General features: G+C 43.3%; 1 protein-coding gene across 4 annotated transcripts in view; it reads right to left on the minus strand.

Moving 5' to 3' along the window:
• The window catches only part of SPNS2 (SPNS lysolipid transporter 2, sphingosine-1-phosphate), a 151,716-nt gene that overhangs the window by 62,714 nt on the left and 76,044 nt on the right, over positions 1–12,958 (minus strand). For all 4 annotated transcript variants that reach the window (XR_014185623.1, XR_014185624.1, XR_014185625.1 and 1 more), the window contains exons 6-9: positions 10,554–10,696; positions 9,272–9,424; positions 7,221–7,410; positions 695–760 (exon numbers count right to left, since the gene is read on the minus strand). Coding sequence is in view for 1 of the 4 variants with exons in the window: in XM_082068221.1 (XP_081924347.1) it covers positions 695–760; positions 7,221–7,410; positions 9,272–9,424; positions 10,554–10,696 (552 nt within the window). In the remaining 3 variants the exon portion in view is untranslated. The remainder of the gene's footprint in view (positions 1–694; positions 761–7,220; positions 7,411–9,271; positions 9,425–10,553; positions 10,697–12,958) is intronic.

Raw genomic sequence — 12,958 nt, forward strand, 5'->3', positions numbered from 1 at the left:
GAAGCATTACAAAATATGCGAGGTCCTCTAACATACGTTCACACTATTTCATAGGAAACTCTGGCTGCTGAGGTCAGCTTGCTTATTTGAAAGACTTAAAGAGCTCTATGGTGGAGAAAGAATGGAAAATGAAGGACATGAGGTGAAAAGTCGCTGACAGCTTCCTCCTGGACGAGGTGGATGCAGTCCAAAAATTCTTTATACTTTCTTTTCCTCCCTCCTCTCCCAGAGGTGGTTTTCTATTGTGCCTGTGTTGAATGGGAGGTTTGCTGGAGCTTGGCCACAGGGAGAGGGATGTGGCTCCTTTGTGGTCAGAGGAGGGAGGGAGGGAAGGATTTCCTACCGCAGAACAAGGCCAAGTTATTGATAACAAAATCCACTAATGTGCTGACTATTAGGAAATGTTGGCTGATTTCTTTGCATATGGAGTTTGCGCAAATAATTAAAATTTGGGAATTCAGTAACAGTGTTCCTTTTGGACATTTCCTCTTCCTGGTGCTCAGAAGAAAGGACAAGTATAATATTTTTGTCTTTTTCTCCCTCACTTTGCTTTTCAGCAAGTTAAAAAAAGAAAAAGAAGAGGCTGAAGTAGGGGCTACGAGGTATTTGGAAGAAATGGTGAATTTCAGGCTGTTCTTGCAAGCTGACAAACTGGCCACCAGAAGAGAAAGATGCTGTTCCAAAGTACACTCACCATTAGTATGTCTGCTGTGATGGCCCAGTTTGAAAACAGAAGAGTTTCTCCGATAAAAATGCAAATCTGTTGTAACAAAACACACAAAAAGGAGAAGATTTATTCACTTGACATTCAACGGAAAAATAACCTGTCACAAACCTTTCTTTGTTGCTTATTTGTCTCAACTCTACACAAAGGATTCTTTTGTACACAATGCGCTCCTGCTTACTGTTGTGGTTTATCCTGAATATCAGAAAATGATAGATTTTTATCAGAGCTGTAGAGAGTTGGCCTGCAACTTCATTAGTGCAAACTGTTTATGATCTACAGAACAGCTAAATAAAAGGCTGACACATCTCGTAACAGAAGAACATGAGAAGCCAAGAGGAAGAGACAGCCCTGGGCTTTCAGACTGCAGTGGTTTAACCCCAGCTGGCAACCAAGCACCACGCAGCCACTCACTCACTCACTCCCCCCTCTCAGTGGGTGGGGGAGAGAATTGAAAAGAACCACATGGGTTGAGATAAATACAGTTTAACAGGACAGTAAATGAAGAAATTATTATAATAATAATAGCATATAGAAAACAAGTAATGTACAACGCAACTGCCCACCACCTGCTGACCGACGCCCAATGCATCCCCAAGCAGCCACATTGCCCAGCCAGCTTCCCCCCAGTTTGTATACTGAGTATGACATCATATGATGCGAAATATCCCTTTGGTCAGTTGGGATCAGTTGTCCTGGCTGTGCCCCCTACCAGCTTCTTGTGCACCCCCCACCTTCTCACTGTCAGGCCAGTACGAGGAGCTGAAAAGTCCTTGACTGCTCAGTAACGACTAAAGCATCAGTGTAATATCAACATTACTCTTATTCTAAATCCAAATCTCAGCACTACAGCAGCCACTAGGAAGATAATTAGCTCTATCCCAGCTGAAACCAGGACATATACTTAAATAATTCTGTTCCAAAAAGCCACCTAGAAAAGGTAAGATGGCCACAAGTCCCCAAAACATAGTCATTTTCATCACTAGAAATCAAGTTATGTGTTAACATAACAAAGCCAAGCAGGGATTCAGAGTGGGAAACTTTTGTTGGAGGGAGGTAGGGGTAGAGGGGCTTGTTTTGCTTATTTTTAATCCAAATTGGCTCCGCAGTGCAGCTCACCGAATGGTTCTACAAACAGTTATAGCGGTTGAAGAACTGGAAATGATCAAGAAGAGAAACTAATTTAAGCTGACCTCATCATTAAATGTTCATCAAATTGAGTCCGATGGAGCAACAGTGACGTGGCTTCAGGAGGAACACGCCTCCATCTAAAAGCTTTTTTCGCATATTTCAATCATGAACCTTTTCTTTTTTTGCTGTACGTTAACAATTCAGCAAAGAAATGTAGGTTCAACAGGATGAAAAAACAAGGGCAGAAAATCTTCCACACACGTTTCCCTCTTCCTTTGTGTATTATGAAGAGCTACTTAAATAATTAGACTTGTAAAAACCAGCTCTCCCATTCCCCAGCAGTAACAAGGCAAGCAGAACTCCTTTGATCTCCCCCAAAGGTTGCTTTTTGCCCAGCCAACTCATTTCTCTTTGTTGCATCTAGAGAGAAAACATTACTCCTGAAATCCCTATTGGCACTTGGAGATAACAGCTATGGAGATTTGGCTTCTGGTAATTGAAGATTCCCCTATTAATTGCCTTATGTTCAGTTTTTGTTATGTTGAATACGCTACAATTCATTAATGAGGCTACAATTCATTAATGAAGCAAAGACAGCAAGAAATACACAGTACACTTTTCTCTGAGGAAACATCCAGATGGATGTTGGTTTGTGGTGTTCTCGTCACGCTTTGATGGGCTCTGACAGTCACAGCCGCTGCCCCAGTCCCTGTTGCTGGCACGGGCGCAGTTTGGGGCAGGAGGGGGACCCCCAAGATTGGCCCCTATGGCTCTGATGTGACGCCCACAAGTGTCTTTCTGAGCTGAGCTGAGATTGCCTAAACCCCTCAGACCATCATGTCACCACCAGGAATAGTTTTTGCTTTATTTAGCAAGTCTTGCGCATTAAGCTACAGAAAGTTTCCTCTATTTGTTTCTAAAATTGTCTTTGTTTCCCACACATTCTCCCTCCCTATCCCCTCTTTTTGCGACTGGATCTGCTTCCTCTGTGGTGGTGTCTGAGCCAGTCATTGTGGCCCAGCTGGTCAGCTAGGAAATCTCTTTCCATTTTCCCACTGCGCACTGGTCTGCCTTGAACTTGGCTCTCACTGGAGATGACAACGGCTGAGCTGAGCAACACACATCTAACAAATCAAAGTGCTGATGGGAGGAGAAGCCACATGTCACGTAGCCCCAGGTGGGCTCTCAGGACCTGCTCAGAAATCCATCCCACTACAGCTTTGCAGCTGCTGTTGCTGGGGTTCTGCAGCTGAAGAGATTAAACAGAGCTTGGAAAAGATGCAATCACACTTCTGAATGCAGCATCGCTATGCCCTGCTTCTTCACACAGCAATGCAAGCAGGCAACTGCTTGCCTTCAGGTTATATAAATTATCAACCCGCACACACATATGAATTGTTGCACGCAGCAAGTAAAGCTTGCCTCCTTCTGCAGGAATTCAGTGCAAGTCCTATAAATAAATCACTGAACTTCAGGGTGCATCACTTCTGAACTGTTGAATGTGTCTCAGCCATGAAACACGTGCTTAATATGTGGATACTGGTGAAAGGGGAAAGAGGAACAAGAGGAGGATCAAAAGTAGGACAAAAGATACGGACATTAAAAAAAGCCCGTCCTTCAGCTGCTAATGGGGATTTATAAAAATGAGTTCATCTGCTGCAAAGGGCGCATGAGGATAAGTGGCATTTCTGCTGGAGAGACTCGAGGGATGCTCACTGCAAATAGGGCAGCCTCCAGAACAGATCAATAGCTCCTGAACCCATCACGGGTTTGACTCCTCACGCACTTTTTGAAGCCTCATTTTACACTGAGATTTCAGCTCTAGAGATATATCCTCTTCTGAATCCAGCTGTGTTGTATAATATGTCACCATCTCCATTTGGCGTCCAGCGGTTCATCTGTGATGAGCTGATAGAAGTTATGTCTCCCTCAGGACTTCTGTTTACGTGATCAGTTCACAAATTCTGATTCCCAAATATGTTCAGCAGTTTCAGTGCGGTCACACCAGCAGCTCTCACAGCAAGATCTGAGCAGGTTATAAACTCCTTCCATGGCTATTTGCAAAGTCCATATCTGTCTCCATCTTCATTATCTGTGTTTCTCTTTGGAATGGTGGGCAAGACTCCCATATGTGCTCTTGAATTTGAAGCAAGTCTGAATCCATCTCAGCGTTGGGCAATATCCATGCCTCAGAAGAAGGAAAGTCACCAACACCATGGGAACAGAAAAACCCTGGAGTTAAGCCTGAGTTGCTGTAAAAGCTCTACGGCAAGGTTCTACCCTGGGACTTGCTGTTTCTGCAAGATCATAAAGTGCCTTTGAGGAATTGAAATAGATGTTGAAATTGAGGTACAACAGGAACTTGGAACAGCGTCAAAAGGAAGGCAAAGCAAAGCAAAGCATCTCTCTCCAGTCATTTGGAAATCTAAACTAGTTTAAAATCTGCTGTTGAAATGTCTGAGTAGTGTGATACAGTGGTGCCACACAGCTAATGGCTTTCAAGAGACAGGTTTAAAACCCAACATTTCAAAGAGTACATATTTCAGAAAGAGTGGCACCTAAAGATATGCCAATTGCTGTTTTAAGGAGCTGGATTACAACACACAAATCCACACGCTGCTAGGAACACAGAATAAGAACCAACTGGACTATACAGGCAAGCAAGATAGTAAAAGACAGAAATACAAGTGTCTGGGCAGCTAAGTGATAGAGAATTTTGCTTTATTCCACCTTGCAGCCACTTCTACCACTGCCAATAATTTACTGGATCAGTATGAAAAGACTGGAGGGAAAAAAGAAGTCTGTCTATCTGCTCCAGGTAGGAGTGGCTGCTACAGAACTGGAATAGCAGCTGCCCTTGGGGACCCAAACCACCTACAAGACAGGACTGAGCCGGGGAGGAAAAAGTACAAATGATCAGGGGAGGAAGACAGCAGACAATCAATTTTACTGTATTCTTTCCAGAGCAAGCTATTAGAATGGATTTTGAGATAAGGAAGGTAACCTAGTTCATCATGCTGCCCACTCAATCTAGGTTTTCCAACTTCAGAGTCAGAGGACAATCTCTCCTTCATTTTGGACCAATGAGACTTAAAACAGAGGCTAATGAGAAACTACACCATGCAGCCTTGCAAAACAGGTCTCCTAGTGAAAGCAAAGGGAATTCAACACTCTGGAAGCCTGTAAGATTGCAATAGCATTGAATAGCATGGAAAACCAAGGGCTCATTTGCTTGAAACTTCCCTTTAAAAGTCAGTTCGACTGACACATAGCACCACCATGACAATACCTTGTGTTATGAGACACTGGTAGCTCCAACACAGACCTGTTCCCTCAGTGGGGTTCACATCTGTAACACCAAACAGCAACCACAGCAGGTGCTGTGCTCTCATTTTCTCTTTATATTAATCTATAGTGGATGGCTTGGCCACAGATCTTCTAAGTCCAGGTGATGTACAAACATTAATGATCTAAGCTACTCTGACCCTTTGTAAATTAAGAATCCCAATTTTTGCAGAGGCAAACCAAAGTTATTTAACTTGCCCACTGTCACATGTAGAACCCGTTAAAAAGAGTTCAGATCTCTGATTCCCCAATCAGCACAGGAACTAGATTCTTATCTGCTTTCTAAGCATCAGGTTTCCCTCGGCAGATACAGGGTATTCAGGGCTACAGAGAGGCAGTGTTACCTCCTCCTAACAGCATCAGCAAATAGGCTTATATTCCTCACATCCCCTCCATCTGCAGATATAACTTCCTTTACAAATCATTGACTCTTTATGAGATTTACTGCTCATGCATTATAAAATAAATAGTTTCTAAGACTGGTTAAATAATACCATTGATATTTATATATTTGCACAATGCAGAACAGTCACGTGGCTACATAGAAGAAAAAAACTAAGCAAAAAAAGATGACAATGAGACCAATAACCACCTTTTGCTGCAATATTTTTGAAAACAATATTTCCAGCTTAGAAAGGGAGGACTTTCTGCATAAAGAGACTACACACCACACACGAACATGTCTGTCATCGGGTCCAAGAAAGGAGAAAATCACAGGGCTGGCTGCACAGAGAGGTGGAGGGAGGGACGGGTGGATGGATGTGACAGATCTTGTCACTCGGAGCCCATGAAAGGAGGGTTAATGCTTGGCTGACCATTAACACCCTCTTACAGGCTGTCCGAGGTGAGCGTTTTTCTGCTGATCGCTAATCAAAGGTTACTTCTAGACCATGCCACAAACCAGAGGAGCGAATCTCCTTCTGACAGTTTCTAAATAGCCCCAGTAGGTATTGTTGGTTCTGTCTTCAAGTTTTAAAATTTTCAATCTTTCTTCTTGTGCTTCCCCGTAACAATGAAATATGAGCATTGAAATACTCAGAAAATAACCACGGCTCGGCTAGTGCTGGAAATACAGAGAAACTAGGAACTGAGGGAGAGTGGCTGGTTGTTCAATGGTAAATGAATTCTTCTTTCTGGGTGGAGTGTGCAGCGCAGCGGGGAAGTGAGCGTGGGCTTTCACAAACTGTCCCACTACTCCAACCATCTCATGCTTTCCCTCAAAAACTTCTCCCAGGTCCAAGGCTTCTCTTTACTATTATTATTACTATTTTCAATATATTGAAAGAGAACCTGGGACCTGTTCACTGTACTGGATTTCCACTCTACTGAAAGCAAGATTCTAGCCCGAGGCTGGATTATTACACTTGAGTTTTTAATTTGTCTGGATCTATTAGATGCCTTTTAATATATTTAAACTATAAACACTCTGGGAGGGGCTATATTTTAATCTACATTTGTGCAGTATTGTGGTTCCTGGGCTATGATGAGGACTTTCAGGTGCTATGGTAATACAGATAACAACAAACTGAAATTACACGGTAATTACTATTGGTCTGCAGCAATCTACCTAGTTATGGAAATTAATGACACTTATCACAAGTAGCCAAGAGCTTGCCCACAGACAAGTCATACTGTAATTATAATTTGGTACCACTGCATCTACAATACCCTTATTGTAAAGGAAGGAGACAATTTTCCTGTACCATTAGGCAAGAGCAACAGAGGTATGGATAGAGGTATATATAGAACAACCCAAAGGCCCAGAACTGTGGGTTTCCATGCATGCGCTAAATCCCCAGCTCTAAATTCTGATGACAATTAGGGAGAAGGGACAATCAGTTGAGATATAATTTTCCCTTCAGGCACATCTAGATAGCGCCAAAATGCCAAGAGGCAAAATGAAGGGGAAGAGCGAGACCAACATCTCAGGTTTGCTGTAGGAGAGAATGCACAGGGTGTTCTAAGGAGTTTGGTAGAGAGGGAACAAGTGAGACGGGCAGATGCAAAGGATTATACTCACATAGGCTCCCACAATGCTGCTCTTGGCAGCGACGAAGATGAGGCAGATGAAGATGGCTGAGCCAAGCATGCCAACAGCACAGACAAGCGGATCAGCTCGCTGGGTTTTTAACCGGCACCATTTGGTAGCTCCAGCCCCTGTGATTACACCCAGGAAACCAGTGAAGCATGTGATTGCTCCGAAGATCAAGCTATTGAAAAGAAACAAGAAAAAAAGAGACAGTTATTTTTTCTGGAGGTTTTCCCAAAAATGGACATGGTCTTTGAACACATTATTAGGGTAAACTGACTAATGGAAATCTGCACATTGGCTTTGCAAGTTCAAAATAAAACAAACAAGCTCCCTGCTGACTGCCTGAGATTTTAGCACCCTTTCCTTGAAATTAAGAAAAAAACAACAGATGAAATTCAGCCTTGTACACAGGCATTGATCAATACACAAAGATGTGCAAAGGACTCATATTGCTTCTTTGTGTGACACTGAGCGTAGTATAGCTAATTATGTATGTACAAAACTAACTGCACATTGATAATCTAAGGGGAAATCATGGACAGAGCAGGCACTAGGAAGCTTAAGGGAAAGGAAACCTAACAAGACTCTACATACCAGTGACTTTTAACATCTTTCTAACTCCTTTCAGACCACTTCAGAAAGCCTGATTAGGTTATTTTGCTGTTCTGTTACACATTTGAAATATGTTAATTACATTTAAGGAGCCAGGATGTGTTAAGGATTCTCTGTATTGCATGTGCAGGACTTGGGCTACAGAGTCTTTGGTAACTACATTACAGCAGCTCCAGGGCAGCTCACAATACAGGTGTCATCAAGGCGTGAAACGTTTCTCTGTGTGAACGGCAGATGGGCAGTCTGACTGGAGCTCTATTTTCTTCTCACTGCATTTTTGCAGAACAGACCGCAGCTGCCTGCTGGGCGCTGCAGTGGATGGTACTCCAAACCACTAAGTAGTTTATTTGAGATGGGATTGTGTCAGCTAGAGCAAGGAGGTTTCTCTAATATTACTTTTCCCTCGCAAGCTAGAAAGCAAAAGAGTTCACAAAAGGCAGTTTTTTGCATCTTTTATTCACCTGGAGAAATGCTTTTTTAGCATTTCATGTTTTGTGCCATCACAGTAAAGCACAAAACAATGAATTACTTCTCATAGCTTATGTCCTGCAAGTGATATAACTGGGACTGGAAAACCGCACTACTGTATAACATCAAGCAATCCAGGCCAAAGTGTCCCAGATCTCTGCAACACTCTTCAGCACAACTCAGCACACACAGCTGTATATGGAGCAATCAAACAGCAAGGTCCTCCCTCACATACAAACAAAAGTTTTCAGGGTCAGTCCCTGCATCCTTGAGGGGAATCGGTCCAGCCTCTGAATTACAGCCACGATTGCGGCTACCCAACCTGCCAGTTTATTCTGCTGCTACCACACAAAAGTATGGGCCTCAAGAAACCATAGCATCATAAAATGTTCTGAGTTGGAAGGGACCAACAAGGCTCACTGAGTCCAACTCCTGACCCTGTACAGGACAACCCCACAGGTCACACCGTGTGTCTGAGGACCTTGTCCAGTCTCTTCTTGAACACTGTCAGGTTGGGGCTGTGACACCTCCCTGGGGAGCCTGTTCAGTGTCCAGCACCTCTGGGTGAAGAACCTTTTCCTCATGTCCAACCTGAACCTCCCCTGGCACATCTTCCTGCCATTCCCTCGGGTTCTGTCACTGGTCAACAAAATTCTCAGCTCTCTCATCATCCTCTAAGGCAAAGAAAACAGTCTCTTTTCTACTTCTGAACTATATCCTGGGAACTAAGACAGAGCTGAGGTCATCGCTTCTCCATTGGTTTGACTTCATGCGATGAAGAAAAGAAGAGAAATAAAACCTAGTTTACAATTCCAGCATTTCCTATCATTGTTGCAAAGACCTAGAGGAAATTACTGACATTCTAGTAACTTGACTCCATGGGACTTGCCTGTTTCCTCTGGTAAATAAGCCCCCACTCCCTTTTCCCCCTCTTTAAAGCAGCAGAGTATGAATCTCACCTATCTTTGGTGCCGCAGGGCTGTGAGCTGCAGGTCTCCGCTGTCTTCTGCACGACCTGTGCTCTGTGAAGGTAGAGAGGGATCCACATGCCAAGCGCTCCTGTGGCAAAGGAGACGGCTGAGGTGGCCAACGACGAGAACACGTAGCTGCGGCTGTGGAGACACAAGAGGCAAAACCAAGAGAAGGTTTAGTGACAAAAGTGAAAGAGCAGGAGCCAGCGCTACAATGACATAACACAGTGTTGGCCCACAGAGCCCTTTGCCAAAGGGCAGAGCTCATACAAGGTACAAAGCGATGGAGAATAAGAGGCATGGAATATTTCTTCATATAGGATGTTCCCTTGATAAAAATGTACTTTTCAGAGGTGCTTCAAAGAGATCATTTTATGTGGGACCATTTCGGAAAATCAGTATTTAGTCACAAAGACATGGTGTGTGAGTTACAGGGCTATAATATCTGTAATATTACTTATTTAACTGGGTGACCAGTTTAACCTCTCCTTCCCTATCCATGCCATATGATTACTGCTTGGATAAACTAACAAAAAAGTAAAGTAGAAATATTGATAAATTAACCATCATCAGTTTTCATAGTCCTTCGATACTGGATGACAATACCAGGAGGCATTTTATCCAGCAGTTCTAAAAATGAAGGACACCACAAGTATCTCATCAGAATTCCGATGTAACATTGAATTCACAGTGCAAGTTCTTGCACATTCGCAGGCAAGCTTTTTGGAAGCAAGTGCAGGTACTTAAACACTTGTAAGCATGTGATCTTTTATGCACATATACAAGCACTCAAGCACAGTCGGTGCTCGTGCATTCGGTCACGTGTGCTTTTATAAACATATACATTTAAACTTGCCATGCAGTGCAAACTTTTGTGTATTTTCTCTTTTTAACCTCAGCAGAGTTGTTCTTTCAAGGTAGAAAAAGGATCTAAGAGCCTGAACAACAGTGGCACAACAATTAATACAAGAATAGCAATTTCTACACTTTAAAAGCCTTGATTTGTCTGAAGTATGAGCCAAACAAAGCAGACTCTCTCTTAGATCTCAATCTTGTAAAGGTTAGAGGAAAACCTGGAATCCATCACTGTCTCTGCAGTCAATACCTCATGAAAACCTAACTGTGATTTTCTTTCCTATGTCCACAGACAGTTCCTGCAACTCCCTGCGTGTTGTCTTGTTCCAGTCTCACAGTGCTAAGAAGTACAGGTCATTGCATGTTCCACTTAAGCATCAGAGGCCAAGCATGCTTTTTACTAGAGAGCTCTTACTTCCTAATCAGCGCTTTCATGTCCCTTAGCCATGAGGTGCGTGCCTTCAGCTGTCCCCCAAGTTGTTCAACATTGCCTCTTTTAGCAGCAGGTACAAATATCAAGATGAGTGTCCCTGTTATCATTCCCAGGAGTGGAGATACCTGTAAAAAAGGAACAGGGAATTAGCACAGGGGCCAGCAGGGTTTGCTTTGACCCTTCAGTAAGAAGTTGCATTTCAGCAACTCAATTTTTTACAGCCAGCCAGAGCACACTGAGGCATTTGCTCTTTCCTTCCTCCCTGTCATTCCCTGGACTCTCTTATCTCACCCTAGAACAGCAGCTTTGAGAACACTCTGATTAAGGCAGTCCATTTCTTTGTGTTATCGAAGCACCAAGATTCATCTAAACATGATTCTTCAGTGAAACCTACTCCCAGCTGGGCTGAGAGAACAACCGGTTTCTGGGAGAGCACAGGAGCCTTTTAAGGGTTATGAGGCCACGTGAAAGATTTCTGGATGGCTTTGAAAATCTTTGTTTGACACGCATCCCTCTCCCAGCTAACACGCAATGGCTTTCCATTTCCAGGCAGGTTCCTCGCATTACCTCAGTGTACAGCAGACCAAGAAACCTTGAAAATTCAGGCTGGAAGAGGGGAAAATGACACGTGCAAGGGTTAGGCTTCCCAGTTTCCGATCCTTTCTCCCACTCACGAGACAAAAGTACAAAGATCCTACGGTGTTTTGCAAGCTACAAACATGATTCTTATTTTGACACAGAAATTCCATCATTGTCAGAATGGAAAATAGCACCATTATGAAAATAGGAACATGGATTTTCACTGACCTATTGTCTCTTCTATATGTGCTATTTTAAAAATAAATTCCTGTTCCAAAAAAAATATGCTTCCAATAATAACCTGAGAAAGGCCTTTACACATAGAGCAGTGTTTCATGTCCGAAGATGACAAACCCAGAATTTTTCTAGGCAAAGAGAGAAAAGACAAAAATATTTCAGAACTGGAAAGTCAGGAAGTCCGTCATCCAGGGATAAATAAGCCTGATACAGAATCCTTACTACAGTTCACCACAAGACACAGCACTGGTAAGAAAAAAGGAAGTGCTGGCTTTTTCTAGGGTCATATAATTTAAAGTCTCTCTGATTTTTATCTAAAGGCTTAATCCTCCAACAGGACAATATCCATTGATATGCAGTATTGCTCCAACGAAACAATGATGTGATTGTCCTTCTGTCTTCTTCATTCCACTGAAGTACAGATTATTCCTGACCTCCCACGGACGGCAGGAGATCACAGAGGGAAGCGTCACCTCGGGGAATCTTTCACATCTTGCAGGAGCACAATAATTGCCATGGGGATGGAGGCTGCTTTACACTGATGTCTGGAAGCTTTCAACTTGTGCTGTTTGACTACAAAAACCAAGCAATGCTGTTCAAAGCAACCATCAGAGAAGTGTGCGGCTTGTCAGATTCCCCACAATTTCACACAGGCAGGGAATCAGGCATCGATGTGTCATTTAGAGTGGAAATCACAACCCCATAAAGGGTACAGACTTGCAGATAGCCTGGATTTATCAGGATAACTACAGAGTCTTCATCAACAGAGAAAGATCCTAGTGAGGATTTTTTCACAGAAATTAACCATTTGAGTTTTACAGACAGAAACACAAGAGTTCTCCAATGTTTCAACCTCATTAAAGGCCACTGAGGAGGGGCCTTGGGGTTTCCTCATGCTGGCGTCTGCTCAAAAGCTAATTCTACCTTTAAAGTCTTTCTGTTAGTGAACAAGGTGGCCATCCTCTTGGTTTGAAGCTGTAGGCTATTCAACATTCACTGCAGGTTCACAGCTGGAAACGTGTCTCCGCTCTCCCAGCTGCAGATGAACCATTCACGGTGATTTTCCTGGCCTTGCTTACCCTTGCTGGCCAGGAAGGGAACAGAAGGGCACACTTGCCTGAGATGGGAACCCATGTGTTTCATCACCTGCCGTTATAAATGGTGTTGGCCTGAGCTTCGTGAAATTCTTTCTCTTCATGAAGTGCCAGAGCCAGAGAATGCACCTCACGGGGGCTCGTGCCACCATACGGCCAAAGGTCAGAAAACAGTTCTGCTGGGCCGCTTCCTCTCTGCACTTTCAAGGCATCTTTGTGCACGGGATCCGCTTGTGCCTATGTGATTGGGGTGTATTATCTTTTCAACACATTTATCAAGGTCTCAAGAGGTTAAAATAGAAGGAAATAGACTGTCTCAGGGCAGAAAAACAAGCGGAAACTGGAACAAAGTGTTTTTTCCTCAAAGCAGGAAGCCATTCTCGGAGTTTCTTGACAGCAGGGGACTGAAAGACTGTGGAGTTGATTTAAGGCCAATGCGTTGTCTTCCCATCCCCATCAAGAAATCATGGTTGACTG

Source organism: Streptopelia decaocto (assembly GCF_964273445.1).
Source record: "Streptopelia decaocto genome assembly, chromosome: 18".
Classification (NCBI taxonomy): Eukaryota; Metazoa; Chordata; class Aves; order Columbiformes; family Columbidae; genus Streptopelia; species Streptopelia decaocto.